Raw genomic sequence first — 22,345 nt, forward strand, 5'->3', positions numbered from 1 at the left:
TTCTGCCAAGAGAGCTTAAGGGAAAGACATACTTGTTAAAAAGAACTTGCTTGTTTTTCCAAACCCATTTCTTGGAGCTGGGCTTGCAACAAATGGTGAGTTCATTATGCCAGAGGGTAATCCTTTCCCACCAACCTCAGAAGCTCTCCGAGTTGGATCCCAGACACAGATCTATTGCCAGGGTTCAGCTGGACAACAGCTGCCAGTGGAACACTCTCCATAGCTTGGGCAGCAGATGACAGATTGAGAACTAGAGTGAAATCGATTCCAGAAAAACCTTGCCAAGGGCCATTAGCACAGTTGCATGTCCATCCCAAAGGGCTTCCTTGCAGAACTCCCTGTGTAATGTTGCCTTCCGTGAACCTTCCCTTTCATAAGTGCTGCCACACCCCACTCATCCCCTTATGCCTCCTTCCTGGCCTTAATGTAAGGCCTTGCTATTCCCCTTTGCCCTCAGTTTGATTGTTGGTACCTCCATCAACACCATTGTTTGTACAATATACATCTATGCCTGGCCCTTCAGTCAACTACCTCTTGCCACTTTCAGCTCTTGGGGAACAGAAGGAAGGTTGTGTGACCTGAGAGGCATATATCTACATCCTTGTTGCTGATTTCTTGTACCATAAAGTTATCTGAAATTCAGCTGATGCTGCCCACAGGATAAGACAGAAATGAACACTGTCTCTGTTTCCAGTAGATAGAGAAGCCTTCAAAAAAGAACTATAACCTACCAAAATGTATTAGAAATGAAACAAAAACCAACAGAAATTAAGGTCCCTCCATACTGAGAGTTAGTTTAAATCAACAGAAAGTGGGATCCTGGGAGCAGATTGCTATTTACCTTGGCACGCAGATCTGGATGGCACAGATTTTGGAAGCTAAGCAGGGTCAACCCTGGTTAATATTTGGATGGAGACTACTGAGAAAGTGCAGGGCACAGTGGCAGGCAATATCAAACCATCTTTGTTCATCCCTTGCCTTGAAAACCCTCTGGGGTTGCCTTCAGTTGGCTATGACTTAACTGCGCTTTCCGCCGCCACCACGACCACCATTTACCCTGGTGGAACATAAGGGAATGGAGCCAGGGGAGAAATGTTGTAGCTAAATCAAAGGAAGGGCACTCCTTTTTTAAAGAACGATGCTGCTAACGGCTAGAGTAGGACAAATAGGGGGTGTGGTTTGTAGTCATTTTGAGCTTTGAGGAACCTTTCTGTAAAACATTTATATGTAACCTCAGTTAGATGCTTCGAGTGTACTAGAATATGCCCTGCACTATGATTTCAGTTGGACCTGCTGATCATATACTGCTTTTTGGACACAAGGCAGGAATCATGTAAACTAACTTTGCAGCAAGTCCTAATGAATTCATTGAGACTTACTGCTAAGTATACATGTATAACCTTGCCCTGATATTTTATTGTCAGTCCTTAAATCTTTTACTCTGTGATGTTATGAAGGCCAGAACACCACTTGATAATGGAACATAAGCATTGTTTTCTTGGCCAGCCTGCAACTCTGGCCCAGTGACATGCTCTAGGGCAGGGGTAGGGAACCTGCGGCTCTCCAGATGTTCAGGAACTACAATTCCCATCAGCCCCTACCAGCATGGCCAATTGGCCATGCTGACAGAGGCTGATGGGAATTGTAGTTCCTGAACATCTGGAGAGCCGCAGGTTCCCTACCCCTGCTCTAGGGAAACTGCCAAGAAGCATATTGATGCCTTAAATGAAAACTATACTGCCTTTGAAGATGGAGGTTCTCTTTTATCTGCCATGAAAAACAGCTTTTGATCATCCACATATTTGTCAAATACTTTTTTAAAAAGCTACCGGTATATCATACTAGCCATCTTGAGGAAGAAGCATGAGAACCTCCAATCAAAGCCAAATCCACCCACACGGCTCTTGTGGGCTGCTGGCTTTTCCTGGCCTCAATGGAGCTGTTGCCATCACAGATCTTTCCTGACCATCAGCACTTATACCTGCCTTTACCAACTCTGGTTACCTTTGATCTGGGCTCTGGCTTGGCCGATGGCTGCCTGTCTTTTGCTTCTGTTGAGCCAGGAGGGGGAGCGAAAGGAGGCTTGGCTCAGCTTCAGTTATGTGATTCAAAGACACACATTTCTGGCGGGCAAGAGAAGACTCTTCAGCGCTTGAAGAAAGCCAATGTGAAAACAGCCGAAAATGATGCTCGAGTGGCTCCAGGCCATTCATGGCAAGGCAGCATAAGCCGCTCTTCAGTGCCCTTGTTGTCACTGCAGCAGCCGGAACGCATCAAGCTCTGCCACCGAGCTTAGAGCCTCAGATTGAAGCAAAATAGGAGCGGCCTCACGGTGGCCACGAGGGGCACACAGAGGCACTGAGCAGCCATCGGTTAATCCTGGACAGCGATCCTGAGGGAGACAGTGATTCTCACATCTCTCTCTCTCGCCCCTCACCCCCCAACTTTGACAGACAAGAACAGCACAGGCTGTTGTTCTTCTGGTTTGCCCAGAGTAGCCACATCTAGGAAGTGAGGTTTCTGTGAGTTGTCATCAGCAGCTCAAACACAGTTGGAGAATGGCAAGTGCACAGCAGCAAACCATGCAGGGAAGTGCCCAGGGATGGTGGCCTCCACAGTCTAGCGGATCACAAAACAGGGATCCTTGGCCAGGAGCTACCTCAGGGCTAATAGGCCCTCAAGGAGAAATCCCTCTGTGCTGGTAGGGCGGTGTGTGTGTGTGTGTGTGTGTACCTCTGAGCTGGTAGGGCGGGGTGTGTGTGGGGGGGGGGGGTGTGTGTGTGTGTGTGTGTGTGTGTGTGTGTGTGTGGAAAAAACCTGAAAACAGCCAAAACAGCACTCAGGCCTTCTTGCTTGGCTCTGGAGTCAGGTTACAAAACTTACTCCGCCCAGAGAAGCTAAAAATTGCTTGTTTATGCCTTGATGCTGAGGCCCCATCCTCCCCCTTTTTAAAAAAAGTTTCTGTTTAAATATTGCAGGACTGGAGAAAGGGAAGGGAGGCCCCACCCTTTCTTGTGCTGCAAGGGAGCCATAAATAGGGAAGATTTTTGCAGAGCCTTCCCTTCTCCCGTCCTGGCAGAGTTTAAAATAGATGGGATGGGCTTAATGACTGCTTGTAAGGCTGCCAAAGCCAGGCTGGAGCAAAAGTGTTGAGAAGCAACAGGGGCTGCGAGGAGGCAGGCTCTCCAAAGCCTGCCTTGCCCTTCCCAGCAGAAGCTGACAAAACAAGAGCTGGGGATTCTTATCAGCAGCTCCATGTGCTCCCACGGACAATGCCAGCAAATAGCAACGCTGTCTCTGAAAAGCAGGCAGTGGGAAGTTGCTCTGAGAGCGGCAGGCATGGCTGGCAGTTGTGCATGCAGCCCTGCTGCCGCTCAGCCTCATTGGAGGAGAGGCTAGCAAGTTTTTAAGTATCTAGTTTTCCATTCTTGCCACATTTCTCCTTCTGAATGCTTCCTGATTAATACATGACGGAAAAGCTCAGTTCCCTGCTTTAGGGTGCAGCAGGAACCACACACCAAGAAGGGAGGGGGAGAGAGCTCCAACCTTGCCTTGCTGACTATAAGGAGCAGTGGTTGCACTGAGAGGCACAGTCGCCTTAGAGAGGCTGCAAGTCATTGGTTCAGTGCCCAGCGGCTGCACACCTACAGCTCTAGGTAGGCACCCCACCTTGCTTGGCAGGAAACGGTTCTAGATCTAACTGAATCTTCATAAGATACACAGGGAAAAGACTTGCAGGGGCAATAAGAAAAAAGAGAGCTTTGTACCAGCTTTGCTGGGAAGATCAGCAACTCAAGAATCACCACAAATACCATTTACAGACTGCCTTTCTTTTGGGCAGGTAAGAGTTTCATTCCATCTAAGCCTCAAGCAAAGTCAGTCCAGCATAGCTGCAGGAAGCTTCCTGCTTGGGACCCTTACACCAGGGTACTGCCATACATGCAATGAGCATTCTGCTGATCTAAAAGGAGACTGTAGCATGTATTGATTTACTTCATTTCTACCCAGCCTTCCCCCCCCCCCCCGGCCCCCAACTAGGATCCAAAATGGTTCACATCACCCTCCCCACCTCCATTTTCTACACAACCTTGTGAGGAGAGTGTAATGGCTAAGGAATCAGCATAGGAGTTGGGAAATCCAGGTTTGAATCCCCACTCAGCCATGGAAACTTGCTGGGTGACCTTGGACCAGCCACACACGCTCAACCTTGACTGTGACAAGTATTTGGAAGGAGTACCATGAGCATGATGTGGAAGAAAGCAGTGGCAGATTACCTCTTGTCTTGAAAACCCTACGAAGTCGCCATTAAGTCTGCTGCAACGTGACAGGAAAAAAACTCTTGTGAGGTGGATTAGGCCGAGTGTTTGACTGACCCAACATCACCCACCAGGCTTCTATGACAGAGTAAGGAGTGGAACAAAAGTTTGCCGGATCCTAATATGATGCTCTAACCAATACTCTGCACTAGGTTTGCATGCCAGGAAATTGGATTGAGAGAATAAAGACCAAATCCAATCTCCCATAAGGCTAGGTTAGGTTACCTACTAGGCTTTATTTCTAGTGATGCTAATTAGGACTGCCTATCCCATATGAACTTATTCAACCACTACAGCCATCTTCAGAGGCCCATGCTTTGGGTGCCCCTGCAAGCTGAGGCTAGATGGCAATCCAGGAAACAGCCTTCTTCACCATGGCACCAAAATTATGGAATTCCCTCCCCAGGTAGGTGTCTGTCCCTGTCTCCTCATTGCCATATCTTCTTGTTTATGTGTTTACTTTTATGATCTATTTTTATTGTTTTTATCTAGTTATATGTGTTTTCAATCTGGCTTTACTTTTTTATTGTTCACCATCTTGGGGACCCTATGTTGGGTGGAAAGGCAGCTTACAAAAATAAAACAAATCATAAAATTGTGAGCTAAACCCCACACTTGCTGCCTGTCTTGGAGGGAGAAATGAAAAAGATAGTTACATTCTGTCACATTCTTAATGTGACCAAGAAGTGCAATCTCAAGCCCAGCTGCTGAAGTGACAGGGATTCTACAAGGTGAGTCGATATACCTGTGCGTCCAAAAATGTGCTGACCCTTCCCAAAATCCTTGCTACCCTCCTTTTAAGTCACAACCTGAAGAGAATGTTCAAATGCACAAATTTTAGGAGAACACCACAATTCTGGCAATGGTTGGAAGACATGCTAATGACCAAGGAGCAGGCCACCAAAAATAACTTAGAGAAATATAGACGTTTGAGTCATATTTGTATAATTACAGCCCAGTTAGGCAAGAACTAAGCACTATATGGTAACATATCCAAGGACACAGCACAGACAGTCTTACTCATATTCATTTCAGCTCAGCAGCCAAGGAATGAGTTGTCATTGCCTCTGGGACTTCCAAGACATGGCACTCACTAGAAAAGCACTTAGAAACAAACACCGCCTTGCACTGAGTACATTGGATTTGTTAGTGCGTACAAGTCCACACTTACTGCAAATGAAATGTACAAATCATCCCAGTTTTAATTTTGCCTCTTGCTGAGTACTTGAAATTCATATTGTTTCAAGTTCTTGCAAGGATGTGCACTGTTTAAAGTTTAAACCAGTCTGAGTTGCACATTTTGGTACAAGGGAACCAAAACTGCTGCCAAGTGGGTAGAGTGTCACAGAAAGATTAGCAGAAACTCATTTAATTTCTACTGTGTGCACACCAGCAATGTCTTGCCAGAACTCCTTTAATCTTCTGCTGGTATTTCTTAAGCACACTCATTAACGTGAGCAAAAGGGCCAAGTATGCCTGCTTTCATGGCAGGAAAGATGTATTGAGATATGGTGACTTTAACATACAAATGTATTTCTTCTGCTTCACAAAGAAAACAAATATAAAGGCCGGTGCCATCGTTAATCACAAATACGGATTTTTATATATGAGGACCTGGGTGAGCAATCTTTAATCACTCAACAGTTAACTTATTCATGCAATCTCCTTCTAAGTGCTCCGTTTCAATGGAATGAAGTTGTGTTGCCAAACAGTTTCTTTGAGTGCAAGCTAGTCTCTTGGTCACTTATCTAGCTGTTGTTTTGTATTTTCTAGCCAGGTACCTGCTGAAGTATCAGAGGTGAGAAAATGAAAGCACAGCTGTGGAAAGAACAGTGTAGTAACAATGCAATCTTTAGCAGAGTTAGACCATTCTTAGTCCACTGAAACCAAGGCGTGGAATAGTCCAACTCTGCTTAATTCCTCTCTCACTGTTTGGAACCACAATCTTCCTGCAAAAACATACAAAAGTAACATTTTAAGCTGAATAAAAACTTAGTTGGTAAATTGGGTTTCAGTATATATAAAAATATTGAGGTAAAGAACTTAAGTAGATTGAGCTATGTTTAGTATCTAAAAACAGGTAACCTGCAACAATTTGTGGGGGGCTTCTCAATTCCCCCTCCCCGATCATTTCTTCTTTCCCTTCCACAAAAGGCCCCATCACCTTTCCCCTCTGTCTACTCCCTTTTCTCCTTCCCACCCCCTAGACAGCCTACCATTAGCTGCTGCTCTGTCTTCACTTTCCCTTCGCCTGACAGACTCTACGCAGTCAAACTATGGGAAAACATTCCTGTGGTGATGACTGCTATTCCAGTTGCATGGTGGGAATGTGCAAGGACTTGCAGCAAGCACTTCACATATTCTCTTTCCCTCCTTCTGGTAACTCCCATATCCTCACCTTTCTCTGCTTCCTTCACTCTTTCCCACCCACCAAACAACCTATCTTTTACCTGCCACCATCTGTCCCCCCCCATTTGTCAGTTATATTTATTTACTTAATTTATATCCCCCCCCCCCCTTTCTCCACCATCAGAACTCAAAGAAGCTCAGATCATTCTCTTCTCCATTTTATCTTCTCAACAATCCTATGAGGTATGTTAAGCTGAGAATGTGTAACTGGTCGAAGGTCACCCAATGAGTTCCCATGGCACACTGGGAATATGAACCTGGCTCTCCTAGATTATGATGTGAAACTTCAGCCACTACAATGTACTGGCTTTTATAGGGTGGCTGCTGTTGTACAGTAGCAAGCAGCAGGCAGTAGCAAGTCATCCAGTGGCAGTTGAAAGTGAGCCTTGAACCACTGTTGTGGCTGCCTAGAAATGGCCACGGAGGTATTCATTCCTTAACACTAAAGTGCTGAATCTATCATTTGTGGGGGGAGGGGGGTGAACCCCAATGGATTTATTTTTTGAGATTTCAGATACCTGTAATTTTTTCAGATTTCTTGAAAGCTGTCTATAGATAACAGATTAAATCTCTAGATTTAAGTGTGCCTGAATTTGGCCATGTGGCAAATTAGAAACATTGATCTATAGTACTTTGTACATATTTATCTTGAATTTATCATTTTAAAATTCTGTTTAGGATTGTACTATTAACATACTCATAAATATCACAGAAACTTCTTCCTTGACTAATAGAAGATTGCAACCATTCCTACCTGGATATGCTACCTTTTTACCACAGACCAATGTAACCCACTTTTGAGTAAGTGGGTATAAGGTTGGAATCAGTTATAAAATATTATAATCCAAAATCCAAGCCTTTCAGATAGGATAGGGAGGGGAATATTATAAATTAGTTTTTATTGGGGAAAAAATCTTCATCCCTTTGACAGAGAGAATTGTTAGACAACTTGAAGGATGCAATTAGTATAATAAAATTAATTATTATTTAAAGTGAAAAAGTTTTAAATATTGGTATGATCCAGAAAACAAATGATCCAGAAAAATGGAAACAAAGCAATCAGTAATGTGACAGATTTGTAGTGAATTTGATAATTAAATAAATTAAATTGGAAACATAATTTATATGTAACATCATAAAATTAGAAGGGTATGTCTTTTACTTATTGCGTGTTTGTAAAGAAACTACTTCCTACAGGGCTGAAACTGTACAGGGATTAAAACTTAGTCCTTTTTATAGATATTTATAGTTCACCTTATCTCAAGGGTTTAGGGAAGATAATAGCACTTGAATTGTCAAAGAAATGGGCTAAAGAGTTTCAGTTCCAAGTTAGAGAAAGGGCATGGAAATATGAAGAAGCTGGTACTAAAGGTGTGACAAAATCTAGAATGTTATTATGTACAAATACAAAACAAAAATATAAAGTCCTACAGCTTCTCCTCAGAAACAGAATATAGCCATATTCTGATGTGTGATTAGAAAGCCTGAAAAGGAATATGACACAAACATCAAAAGCAGCCAATACAGTTTGGTTTTTTTACAGCAGTGTAATTCTCCTTGCCCTAATCTGGATTCAAATTAAATAGCTAGTGTGGTGAATGGACAGAGCAGCAGACAAATTGTGCACTCAAACCCCTGCTCTCCATCACGAGCTACGCGCCTCTGTTTGTGCTCTGTAAAATAGGACCTACTTTACAGCACTGTTACCAGGATGAATGACGGAAGCATTTTACAGACTGTGTTATATTATCATAAACAACCAACACAACCAATTACAGTTAATGGAACCTTATGTCTTTGAGGTTGTCGCTTCAGAAGCGTTTTTACCAGCATGACATTTTAGAGAATGAAATTCTTTGCAGAAATGCAAAGTCTGTGCTGTTTGTCAACTTCAGTTTAAGAAAGCAACAGGAATGTTTTTTCACACTAGTGAGAATTTAAGGCGGGGAGCATTGCTACAGATCTACCATTGTGCTTTGTTTCTTATATTTTCATGGTGAAAAAATCTTCAACCCAACAGCAAGCAACTCTCTCAGAATTCTTACCAAGGCAACTGGGGAGCAGCTTCAGGGAGCAGCCACCCCTCACTCCATTCAGCAGTCTTACTCTCACCAGCAGTTTATTAATGCACTGTCTGAGGCTTCTTTCCCAGGACCCTCCTGGGCATGGAGATAGGGAAATACTATTTTCTGGGAACCCAAATGGGATCTGATGGAAGAGCTCACTAGCCTCTGCATGTGTAGTAAAGTACACTGGTTTATTTAGTTGATATGCCTCTTTACAGAATGCAGAAAACACATCTTTAAAATAATTATATAAGGACATAAAAACACATCAGTGGTTGGTGAACACTTTTAATACAAGATTCTCTCCCACCATTACAGTGTCTAGTGGCATAAATAAACAGCACTGGTGCTTAGGGGGAAGGCGGCTGATGAGAATGCCATTGTTATTATTCTGTTCACTGCCCCTTCGCCTCCAGTTTCTATGGTTACAGGTAGGCCCAGGCCTGAAACTGTTTGCGCTTGCGCATGACCAGTACAAAGTGGTATCAGTTGCTAGGGGCAACGGCATTGTTTGGAAGGCCCTTCTGACTTGCAGCATTTGGGCTTAGGAGGCTCTGTGTATTGATAACTTGGAGACATCTGAAAGGCAGGCCTGCCAGTATAGGTTTTGGCACTGTGCTGCCATGGCTAGTGGCTGAGAAAGGGGAAGGCTCTTACAAGCAGGTTTCCACCATCTGTTTAAAAGTAGTGCCACTTGATCCCTGTCCATCCAACTAGAATGCCTGTGTGAGAGCTGGACCACAATGCCTCTCCTCATCTCAGGCATACCCCAACGGTCAAGTAGGGAAGGGGGAGAAGAGGAGATGCAGTGGTTTTTTAAACTTTGTCGGACAAATGCATGCCTGTCAAACTAGACACAGGTAAAAACTGAAGCATCCTTTACAGTCACCCTCATTTCAACACATACCCCTCCATCCCACCTCAGGGATTAGAAGCAGAGTGCAGAACTACAAGGGCCCTTAATCAAACTGATATTTGTTTTTGATAGGTAAAATGCTGTTCAAGTAGTTTTTTTTTAAAAAAAGGCTTGATGGAAATGCCACCCTAGCAAGTTCAGATGTGCAGGTCATCTGAGCCATTCATCCACTAGTTAATTGGCCAGGTCAGCACACAAACATACTTTGCAAAACAGTCAATATGGCTTAAAAAGTGTCTGCTTTGTGTGCAAAGTCAGCCAGGGGCCGCCCAGCCCCCAGCCAGGGGATGGACTCATTATTGCAAAGGGTTTTGTCCTCCCTCTTAATGTACCAAAAATAGTCTCAAATGGACAAGAAAAAAAAATCCATGCTTAAAATGTCTTTGTCTAAGGAAAAAAAAAAAGGCATGGGAGTGACCTTGAGGGCAGCTCTGACTTCCCAGGAGAAATATGTGAAAGCTCACTTTTCCAAAAGGCAAGAAACTCAGACATGGTTCTAATATTTAAAACAAGGACTATGAAAGACCAAAAAAAAAAATTAAATCCAAAATGAGCAAAGCAGTCAGTTCCATTGAGTTGATACTAAGAAGCTAAGCTCATACAAACTGCTGGCAGCATTACCGTATTTAATTATTTTTTTAATAAAACAATTTGAGGCTGTATCAAAAATTTAGTAAAAAAATTAAGAGCTGAGAGTTCACTGGTTTTTACTATGAACTATTTCTGGCGTTTTTAATGTTCCCAACTGCCAGACAGCTACTCTATTGCATTTGTGTGTGCCCACAGGACAAAGGGGAGGGAGGGGCAGGAGCAGCCAGAGGAGACAGGGAGGGGAGGAGGAACTGTTTCAATACTGTGGTCTAGGAGGAGTCTTGATGTGAGGAAACTACATTACACTACATAAAAATATTGCATCTTCACCAAAATACCTCAAGAGTGTTTCAAAAGCCAGAATTTGCCTTCCAGATGAAAAATCTCAGAGCAGCACCATAAACCTTGCAGCTTGAAGATACCACTGGTGGGCAGCAATATCACTACATGGCAAGATTTGGCCCAGCTTTCTGGTAACTGTAAAAAGCTCTCTAAATTTCTCTTTTAAAAAACCTGCAGCTGTCAACACGACATCTGTCCAGCAACAGCGTGATAGAGCAACAAGACCTCTCTTTACAGTTTGCAAAAGGACCCCACCTGATGACTGATTTGTATGTGTGAAAAAATACGATTCCTTTGATAAAAAAAAGATGGTCCCTCAGCCTGACTGGCATTGGAAACACCCCAGGAGCTTATTTGTAGTAAAGCACTCCCCCCCTTCCCCAAATCTATACATACAAGTTTAGGTAACAGCGATTAAATGTAAAAACTTAATGTTGACCTCAGAAAGTCCTCTGATTCTTAGGCTATGTTTCATGTTATGCCCTGTAGCTAGACACACGTGAATAGAAAAAACAGTACAGTTAGTTTTAAAGGCAAACAGCAGAGACCCAGCGTGCCACCCCTAGAGCTGCCTGCATGTCCAGCCAGTCTCCCTTTGCACAAGTTCACTGATGCTTTGAGACGCCTGCTGTCAGAAATACTTTTTGAGCCAAGATTTTTTTTTCTCTATGAATAAACAAAACAAAAGCTGTTAGGCAAAAATAAATTCAGTCTCCCAAAAGTTCCACAAGCACTCTGGTGTAGCAAATGCATTTGGAGAGGGCCTGCTGGGACCGGGCAACGTTTGAGATTCTGGATGTTGATTTTCTGGTTGGTAACGGATTTGCAGGCCAACGATCCTCACAGACAACACTGGTGTGGAACTATAGGCCCCATCTCCGCATGCATCTCTTGTTCATTAAGGAGGGACATAAGGGGGTGGAGACCTGTATGGGGTCATGTTCTTTGGGCGGGAACCTTTACCCTCCATGGGTGCTGTGAAGGGTGGGGGAGGCTGATAGGGAGGTGCATTGGGGTCTTCATCCCGCAGTGGTGTGTACTCCCCTATGGTGTCTTGGTTGAGTGGTGTGGTCTCTGGCATGTTCTGATTTGGGTACTCAGGGGGTGGGAGAGGAGCTTTTTCTTCCTGTAGAATCAATGGCATGCTGGACGAAGGAGGTGGTTTAGAGTCATCTAGTTCATCTGCAAAGATTATCGGTACTCCCTTCTTGATAAAGGTAGCCTGGTCTTCTATGGTAAGTTTGCCTTTTCTCTTCTTGCGATAGCAAATCATAGCAATAATTCCAGCAATCAGAAGGATGGCTGCCACCACGACAGCAGGAATTACTGTGTGTAGGTACACATCATCCTCACTTGTCTTTTCTGGATCTCGCCCTGGAAGCACGTCTGTAGGTGGTGAAGTTGTGGGTGGTCCATCTTTAGTAACTGGAATAAACTGGATGTGTCTGCAGCTGCCAGAACCAACTACAGAAATGTTGATGGGCCTAAACTCTGGTTCTAAGGCATTGGAGAAACCTTGGCTTGGATTACCAGATTCATCAGAAATTTTTTTGCTCAAAGCTCGAATTTTCTCTTTTGGGCATGGTTCAAAAGGCAGAGTATTGTTTGTCCACTCAACTACAATAGAACCTCTGCTGATGTTGGCCAAGGTAATAGTACTACTGTTTCTGTCTCCAAGTGCAAATGCCAGCTTCTTTACCAACATGATTTTCTTATGAATGTCATTGGTAACTGTATTATGGTCTCCGTGGAATTTGGCCTTAAATTTAACTGGAGGCACCTCATCTTGTTCAAGTGCATGGACAAATATTTCAAATGCATCCACGGCAGTAAGGCCACCTTTGTCAGTGGCATGCATGAAATATTCATGAATGCCTGTATGGGTCTGATTGGGCAGCCCATACATTAGCTGACTAGTGCTATTGAACTGCACCCAAGAATTTTCTTCCAATGGCTGCTCCCCTAACAGTTTCATGGTCAGCTGAAGCTTATCAGTGGTGGTATCTTCCTTGTCATAGAAAGTATCTGAAGGTATTTTAAGCTCAAAGTAAGTGCCTACCCATGCATCTACTCGGTCAATGTGGTTTTTCAGCACAGGTGGATCATTGGGCACACGGGGAGTTCCAATGGTAGTGGTACGCAAGCGAGTTGGTGGTGAAACGGCCTCCTGTTTAATGAGGGGCGACCGAGTAGTCCCAGGAGTCTTTGAAGGTCGAGGAGTTTTGGGACCTCTTTTAGGAGGTTTCCGTGTTGTAATATCAGTGGTTGATGGCGTGGCTTGTTTTGGAGTGGTTCCTCTTGGCTTCTTTGTTGTGGGCGGGGTAACTACAGCAGTAGGTTCCACATATCCTGTCATTGTCGGCTGAATTGGGCCAGGGAGAGTAGTTGTTGCTTCTCCCACTCTGGTTGGCTGAATAGGGCCGAGAGTTGGTGTCTGAACAATAGGACCTCTTGTTCTAATAGTAACTGTGGGTTTCTTAGGCAATGGTACAGGTTCTCTCACTGGAGGAGCTGTTGTTTCAGTAGGAGGTGCAATGGCTGGAGAAGTGGGTGTTGGAACAATTCTAGTTGGTGGCTCTTGGAGGCCAGTTGTTGGTGGTCCAACAGCAGTCACAGGTGTTGGTGTAGCATTTATTTGCCGCCGAATTCTCTTTGGAAGATTAGGTTTCTTGTTAGCAATATGCCAGCCAACTACAGGGTAGCCAAGATGAGCAGACATTGTACCTTCTTTAGCTGGAGTTTCAACACTGCTTATGTTTGGGACGCTATTTTGGCTCAAGGAACAACCCAATTTCCAGGACAGTAAAGCTCCATTTTCCACCACCTTCTTTGCATTCCCTGGTCCAGCCATAAATGCTGACATGTCAAAAAGTCTATTATTTACAACAGGAACTAATTTCATGTTATAAAGTTCCACTTCTGAGAAGCTTTTCATGCGGTTTAAAAGTTCGATCCTTTGCTTTGGTGTCATTTTTGTTAAGTCAGCATCCAAAATAACAGTCAAAATAGTGACTGGTTCCTCTGCACTACACACAAATGGTGCTGCTTCATTCACATCTTGTGAAGTCACCCGTACCGACTGAGGTTCATTGTGATCTTCAGGATGAACTTCAATTGAAAAGACATTGGTGGTTTGGGGTATGTAGCTTCCATTAGATACTAGCTGCATTGCATTCACTGAAATATAATGAATGCCCTTATCTGTGTCAAGTGGGAGGCCTTCCAGGGTGCTATTCTCTGGTTCCCAATTCAGCCAAGAAGGCAAAGATTCTTTTCCAGCTTCAGTGATCTGTTAAAAGAGAAAAAAAACAGACAAAATAAATTATGGCATCTTTAAGAAATCAGTAACACAAGATACTTTTAAAGTTTATGCAGAAGCCATTTAACACTCCTCCATTGTACAAAATATGGAAGGTAAATCAAAAGATAATTTTGCAAGGACAAAAAGACTGAAAATGACTCTAAGTTTATTGTTAAAACACACTTGTACACATAAAAATAATGTCTAGGTGATATTTATTAAGCAGAACGTGATGTTTTGTTTTAGGTCACTGATGTACTACAAGTGATAAATATACAGTGGAACCTCGGTTTTCATTGCTTTTGGTTTTCATCGATTTTTTCAGTGAAAAATTTGTCTCAGTTTTCATCGATTTGCCTCAGTTTTAATCAATCTGCAGTAAGGTGCAGGAGTTTGTGGAGAAAAATCACCCGGACAAAGCTGTTGCAGGTCGTGTCTGCAACTTGTCTAATGACAATGTCTCGCCCCATTTCAGACAAATCTTAAAGAGGCGTCAGAAACAGACCTCTTTGGACAGCTTTCTGGTGCGACATTGGTCCACTGGCTCTGAAGCTGGTCCTAGTGTTATTGTTTGTTACTGTTTTCAGCATTAAGCACTATGTTTATTCACCAAAAATATGTTTTTGGTATGTTTTTTGGAGTCCCTAGAATGGATTAGTTGGATTTACATTGATTCCTATGGAAAAGTTTGCCTCGGTTTTAATCGATTCTTTTCGGATGGATTACCAACACAAATTGAGGTTCCACTGTATCGACATCTGTGCAGACAAGTGATTGCCCTTTGTGTGGGACAGTAATTTTCTCAAACTTATTTTCATAGGTAAGTTACATTAGTCTATATGATGAGCTCCTGCAGGCCCTGCTCCTCTTTATTAAGGGATAGGAAGGGAAGAAGGAAACCTGGAGCTGGAGTAATACCAAGTTAGAGAAATATGGGAAGTACTTGATATTCTGTTGGATGGATGAAAACTTGTGGGTGGCAGGGACATGAAAAGGATGGCAGATAAGCTGACCAGATCCTTGGCTATTATAGGGCAGGAGGTAGCAAAGTTGGGAACTTGACACCAAAATAAAAGTTTGATAAAGTATATTGTCCTGTTATAAAGTGAAGACTTAAAAAAAATCCTAGCACTCTGTCAAATATATTTGATGCTTAAAGAATACCAATACTCATAATCCATAAATTTTGGTGATAATTTTCCTGTTCTGTCACATCTATAAGGGATTTTTGAAGATTCTCTGCATGCCATTCATAAAAGGACACATAGCCCTTAAACTGTCCAGGAAAGGTTAACATGTTCAGTACTTGCTTTTGTTGGTAGTAAAACAGGAGAAGAAATCAGTGGCACTGCTCATGTTCAACTATTTCAAATTATGAAAATGGTTTTTAAAGCAAGTGTTCAGCTTTTCCTGTATGTTCCAGAGTAGTCACGGATGTCAGAATGTGAATGGTCCTGTTTGCAGCATGCCTGGCTATTTTCCTCAAGACAAGATGAGTGAAGAAGATCTAGTTCTGCTGTGCACTATCTGTGAGTTTGAGAACCAAGGATTCAAAGGTGTAGGGAGATATTTAGGAGTATATGCACCATTTAAGATGGCCAGCAAAAGTGCTAGCTGACCACTTTTATTTCACCAAGATCCAAAGTGCTCAAACATCCCAGCATTTTAAAAAACACACTCAAGAGAGTATGTTCTCGGTCAAGCTTATCCTTAACCAGCTAAACATCCAAGCATGTTATGCTTGGCTCCATTTGTGGGCAAGGATAGAACATCTGATTAGATGCTTTTCCCACAAATATTCTGCTTCATGGCAGATGGCAACAGTTAGAGGACAATGACTAAGAAATATGGCTGTGTACCCAGTAGACTGTGGCTTAATTGAGGGAGTAGAAACTTTAAAAAAGCAAAGATCACACATCTATACACTGACAAGGACTAGAGATAACTGCACTTGGTTGCTTCCTCCCCCCACCCCCCCGCTTCCTGCCTACCTACCTTCCCTCACTTCCAAAACAGTATCCGCAATAATACAGCTCTCATTCCACTGGGAGATGTGCCTGAAGCTTATGTATTCCATAGCAGTGGGCAAGGAATTGGCAAAAAAATTACTTCCATCACATTCCGCTACACGTCTGTGGAACAAGCACACCTATCACAAGGCCAGAAGGACCTCTAGAATGTAAGTGGACCTAAGGGGAATTGTCCTTCAAATATACTTCAATTTGTTTAGTAAGTGGAAAATACAGAGTTGCACTTACCTGTATCTGAAGTTCATCAAGAGGGTTTCTGTGCAGACACACACTGGGACTGTGCTTGCTCAGGCCTGCCACAGAAAGATTTTTAAGCTTTATGTCTGCTTTGCAGCACTGAAGAGTACTTGCTACCCTTTCCCCTCCCTTTTGGAGGGAAGATTCCTGCCCAAATGGTCATATCCTGGGAGGGGAAGGAGTGCTATTCCCTCAGTTCTTCTACTGCCGCAACAGTAGACAAGGAAGACCTCAAAAGCCAGTTGCTACGTGGTAAAAAATAGCAGCCCATGGAGGGGCAGGAGAGAGGGATGCGTGTCTGCACAGAAACCCACTCAATGAACTACAGTTACAGGTAAGCGCAACTCTGTATTTCATCTTCGTGAGTATTCTGTGCAGCCCCACATTGGGAGACTAGCAAGCTGAAGTAGCTTGGCGGTGGACATGAGGTTGCCTAATTAACTAATGCCTGTCGACTGGTTGGATCACTGCAGCCTCCCTGTAGGAGTTAAAGTCCACCAAATAATGTCAAAAAACAGATGTCAAGGAGGGTCATGTGGCCATCCTTTAAATGTCCTGACTGTGTGCATTTGATAGCCAGGCAGCTGACACTACCTGTTCTCTGCTGGACTGAGTATGAACTTCCAATGACCAAAGCACTCCTGATGAGCCATAGGTGAACTTTATGGGCTTGGGCACTCATGTACACTGGTGTAGCTACTGCTAGCTCTCTATGTGGTCCCCTACCAGAATGAAAAGGTTATTGCCCTTCATCGTGTCTGCAGTGCAATGCAGGTTGAAAAGCAATGCACTATGTATGTGTAGTGTGTGCAGAGACTGTTCCACTGGGAGAGATGGTTTGGGGAAGAACACTGGCCAGACCATGTCCTGACCCATGTAGAATGCTGAAACCAGCTTAGAAATGCTCTAGGCTGGGGCACCATAGCACGTTTTCTTGATGGAATCGATTGAAAATGGATCATACCTGAGAGTTCACAGGTCTCCTACCCTCCTAGCAGAGGTGATGGCAACAAGGAGGACAGTCTTATAGGTCAGGAGCAATAAGTCACTGGAAGTCAAGGTTCAAAGGGGCATGCCATTAACCCAGTGAAAATCAAATTCCACTGTGGCACAGGTCTCTTAACAGGTGGGCACATGCTCTGTAAACCCTTGAGGTTGCAGGGTGGGTGGGGAAAGAGGAGAATAAATCCAACCCAAGATGAAATGCTGAAAATAGCAGAAAAGTACACTTTAACTGAGGATGTAGAAAGACTGGAGCCTTTCAAGTGAAGTAGGAATCAAACACAAGTAAGTCACATGATTCAGATACAACTTTTTGTCCTTGTACCCACAGAAAAAAATGGACCAACTGTTGTCCTAGGACATTGTGGTGGACTCTTGTCTGGATGGTAAGAGGATGGCCCTCATTCTAACAGACTACTTTTGTAATGCTGTAGTGGTCAAGCTGTTAGGCAGAGTGCTCGCACATCATTGTGTAGCACAGGATCCGCCCTGAGCAGGAGGGAGCCTGGAGGTCACAATCTGGGCCAAGGATTTTAGGATGGGAGCCAAGAATTCCCACTCTCATGACAGGCAATGAGAATGCCCCAGGGTTTGTTGGCTTGTGTATGTCTACTACAGTAGAGTAGGGGGAACGGTAGGAAGAGAAAACTCCCTGTTCCAATGAAATTGGAACACAACCCCTGTTGATGTGATGCCAATGCCAGCTCTCTAGCAGCATCTCCTGCACTTGGTACTGCCTGGGTTGTGACCATAAAGGTAGCCGCTTTAGTTTCCAAGGAAGCAATTGAATAAAGTCAAGTTCTCTCCCCTCCTTTCTTGTTACGGGATGGGACAGTAGACACAAGCTTGGCTTGGGAAAGGAACCTGCAGTCTTCCTTCTGAACGTTGTATAGCCTTTCCAGTTCATTAGTGGGTCTAGACCAAGCAGAACTCGACAGTCAACAGAGATGTGGCAGTAAGCAACACAATAAGAGTACTGTCAAGTGGGTTTAAGGCATGCAATGCCCCAGGTGGCGCAGAGTGGACTGATAAGATCAGAGCTTTGGCCATCCAGACCAGGTGCTCCAAGAAGCGATGCTAATCACCCAAAGTGAAGACCTCAGTTGTCCCTCATCAAGACCTTGTAACACATCTGAAAGGTGAAAAGACCCACCATCAGAGTCTCTGCGCTAGTCAGAGGCTGACCTAACAGACTGACTCTCAGTGCGGAGCAGATCGGACCCAAAGATCCTTGGTGCCGAGTGGATCAGTTCTGACAATCCTTGGCGCCAAGTGGGTCAGCTCCAATGATGCCTGGCATTGAGTGAATTGGCTCCAAAGAGCCTTGATGCTAAACGATTCATTTCCAAAAAGCCTCAGCACTGAACGATTCGGCTCCGAAAAACCTTGTTGCTAAACTGTTCAGCTCCGAAAAACCTTGTTGCTAAAATAGGCTCGGTTCTGACAAATCCTAGGTTCTGAACTATGCAGCTCCAAAGAACCTTGGCGCCAAACCAATTGGCTCTGAAGAGCCTTGACACTGAATGGATCAACTCCAAAGAGCCTTATTGCTGGTTCCAGGCAGTTCTGATGGAAGGCACCATTGCAGGGGATCTGGAGACCAATGTGATCTTGACAGTGCAAGCTATTTGTAGTGGCCAATTGCCTGGTTGGAGAAGACAATCGCCTTTTTAGAAGAATGGCTCTTTAATTATTTTTTTCTCATTTTTTGCCTTAGGGCCCTTCCTTTGAGGGAGCTCTGAGCAGCTCAGGTTGGAGAAAGCCTAGAAGGTTCCACAAGAAGGGACAGAAATAGAGGCTGGGGAACCTCTTCTCCCCTTGCTCTGAAGCACCCAAAGGAGCCAGAGATGGACTCCAAGCCTCGACAGGAAGTGACAGAATTCTTTTTCCTGCCTCCCTGAGATGAGGTGGAAATCACCCACCAAGATGTCCTCCACCTCCAAGAAAAGAGCTGAGGGAATAGCACTACCCCCCTCCCACCACGTGACCATCTCGGTGAGAATCTTCCCTCCCAAGGGGATGGGGAGGGAGAGTGAGTGATCTTCAGAGCTGCAGAGCAGACAAAAAGCTTGAAAATCTTTCTGTGGCAGGCTTTCGCAAGCGCAGTCCCAGTGTGGGGCTGCACAGAATACCCACAAAGATGAATGACCAGTTGATAACTTTATCACATCCCAGGTTGCCTCCTTTCATTGGTTACTGTGTTAATATCACCAGAATGTTTTAACTGTTGGATACTTGTTATATGTTGTTATATAGATACTTGTTATATAGTTGTTATATGTGAAATTTGCTTGAATATATTGCGAAAGCATACTCCCTCCCTCCCCAAAATTCATCGGACAGATTGCTGGTGCTCCCTTGGTTTCAGAACAAACAGGAATTGGAATAGCCTAGATCCTAAGGCTTCACTCATGTACTTTTCCCCTGTAAGTTGAAGAGTGGAACACACTTTGGCATGCTTCCAGACAGTCAGTTTTTCCTGATCACAACTAGCTGCAGAGAAAGAGTCTGCATTAAATGGAATAAGTGAGGGAAAAGTGCAGATATGTAGTCTTCTGGCTGACACAGGATTACTTCAGGTCTTCTAATGATACAAAGAGGATTAAGAACATAAGAAAAACCCATGCTGGATCAGATCAAGGCCCACCAAGTCCAGCAGTCTGTTCACAAAGTGACTAACCAGGTGCTTCTAGGAAGCCCACAAGCAGGATGACTGTAGCTGCATTACTCTACCTGTGTTCCACAGCACTTGCATCATGACTACATTATCCATTTTGACCAGAAGTCAAGGATAGTCCTATCCTCCGTGAACATGTCCACTCCCCTCTTACAGTCCAATCCAAAGGTGGGGGCAAAGCCACATTGGAAGCAGTGTGGCCCTTGTGTCAATCTCATTGCCACTTGTGCCACCCAAACGGCACAGATGCCGATGCAGTGGCCATCCACCTCAGGAGGCTACATTGGGGTGGACAAGGGCATTCTAGGGGAGGCAACTTTAGGCCGTGGGAATGCCCCCTCTTCCCAGGACAGACTTACCCCACCAAAAAGAGTGGCCTAAACCATTGCCCTGAATGGGGCATTTTGCAGCCAGCAGGAGTTTTCCTTTGTTTTCCTGCTGGCCATGCTACCGCATGCCTCTTTGGAGGAGGTGCCAGCCCCAGCTGCTGCTCACCCCACACCTCCTTTGGATGGAGCTGCCTAGGCATTCCAGGGACTATTAAATGTAATGGATATTATGCAGCTGAATCCTTCATCTCTCACTCAATCCCTCCTCCCCTGGTTATAAAAAAAGCCTCCACTGCTTTAAATAAAATAGCAAATCTTCTTTTAAGAGGCCAAAATTGATTAGTCAAAAGATGAACCTCTTGCACAGAACAATGAAACTTTGGGTATGCACAAAATATATGAATTAATGCTGAACTGCCTGTTGAATTTAAAATTAATGTCTCTGAAAGTGGAGGGCTTGATTTCTGCTAGAAAACTGTACTACACATGTTACTGCACATTCATTGGAGTTGTTTGATATAAATCATGCAATACCCATATTAGCTTTACTGCAGCTAGTCTGTGAGACAAAGGGAACGGTCCATTGGTTCACTTACCGTGAAGAGGCCTTCTCTTGTAGGCGTAGACCATCTTGGTGGGTGGTTTCCACCCCCATTCAGGGAGGCAGGAAGAAGAATTCCGTCACTTCCTGTCCAGGTTTGGAGCTCGTTTTATCCAGTATCCGACTAGCCGAGCAGTTGAAGTACAGTAAGAAGGAACAAAGGTCTCACAAGAGAGATAACGTCTAACATAATAACAACATTAACTCTAGCCTTAGCTAAAACTAAACTGGTTTGGGCTTGGAAGGAGAGCCCTAGGTAACCCAAGGTGAACTAAGAAAACTAGTAGGGCTGCTAAATTATTTGGTACTGTTCTGGAGCTCAATTTGTACTGTTAACGACGTTAGAGGGTTAAGATGGTCTCCACTACAAGAGAAGGCCTCTCTAATGCAAGTGAACCAATGGACCGTTCTCTTGGAGGCGTAGCCCATCTTGGTGGGACCTCCCAAAGCAGGGTCCCTTATTAGGTGGGCTGTCGTTAGGAATCTATAATATGCTCCAGTAAATTCCCACGCCCAAATACTCGTATCGGATGCCCCCAAGATTGAAGTGCTTGTAGTGCTTCACAAAGGTAGAGGGGGTAGACCAGATTGCTGTCCGCATATCTGTTCGACTGAGGCTGTTATGCCTGTTGTTGCATTGGAAGCCGCTGATCTAGTGGAATGTGCTGTTATTCCTACCGGACAGGAATATCTAATGCTTTGTGGATCTTCTACTATACACCTAATTTCAGATTGGCACTGATGGATGATGTGGACATGGTATGGCCCATGTTTGGGTTTGAGATGTTGATAAACATGGTTTGGGTTTTCCTAATAGATTCAGTTCTAATGAGGAATGCCTTAAGTGCCCGCCTGGCATCCAATGTGTGCCAGGACTCTTTTCCTTTGGATGAGAAGGCGAGAATGGAAAGTAGGGAAAATGATGTCCTGTTGTAGGTGGAAGCTGGAGGCCTTGGGTCGTGAAGGTGGGATCCATGCTAAGGACGCACCTTGTCAGCCGTGGGAAGATGCAGAGATTGGGATCGATGGAGAGAGCGGGATTTCTGAGACTCCTCTGCCGGCGGATGGTTGTTAGAAATAGAGCCTTCATTCTGAGCCATTTAAGGGAGATGGTCTGGATGGGCTCAAAGGGAGTCTTTGTGAGGGCCGAGAGGACCGCGGTGCAGCCTCCAGGATGGAAACCGGTGACAGGTGGGGGGCTGAGATTGCTGAACCCCTTTAGGGAAACGTAATAACGCCAGGGATGTTATGCGCTGTCGAAAACCCTTGAAAAGTATGCCAAACTGTAGACAGGATGTATGCACCTGTCTTCTCAGAGTGTTGCTTGAGACCAGCCTGGAAGCCCCTTTGTAGGAAGTCTAAGATGGAAGATAACGCCGGTAATTCCAGATCGATAGTCTTTGGCTTTAGCCCTGTGATGACGGCCGCTTCCAAGTATAGTCGTAGATCCTCGCGACTGTGGCTGGTCTTCTGGAGGCCAGGAGTGTGTTGGTCACTTCACTGGAGTAACCCTTGTTGATCAGTTTCT

At 44.3% G+C, this 22,345-nt stretch overlaps 1 protein-coding gene across 4 annotated transcripts in view; it reads right to left on the reverse strand.

Annotated features, from left to right (window-relative positions):
• Positions 1-8,963: 8,963 nt before the first annotated feature.
• Positions 8,964-22,345, reverse strand: part of DAG1 (dystroglycan 1) — a 98,600-nt gene continuing 85,218 nt past the window's right edge. For all 4 annotated transcript variants that reach the window (XM_048488633.1, XM_048488636.1, XM_048488634.1 and 1 more), the window contains exon 3: positions 8,964-13,929. In XM_048488633.1, coding sequence (XP_048344590.1) covers positions 11,539-13,929 — 2,391 coding nt within the window. In that variant the 3' untranslated portion in view covers positions 8,964-11,538. The remainder of the gene's footprint in view (positions 13,930-22,345) is intronic.

Source organism: Sphaerodactylus townsendi, linkage group LG03 (genome assembly GCF_021028975.2).
Source record: "Sphaerodactylus townsendi isolate TG3544 linkage group LG03, MPM_Stown_v2.3, whole genome shotgun sequence".
Classification (NCBI taxonomy): domain Eukaryota; kingdom Metazoa; phylum Chordata; class Lepidosauria; order Squamata; family Sphaerodactylidae; genus Sphaerodactylus; species Sphaerodactylus townsendi.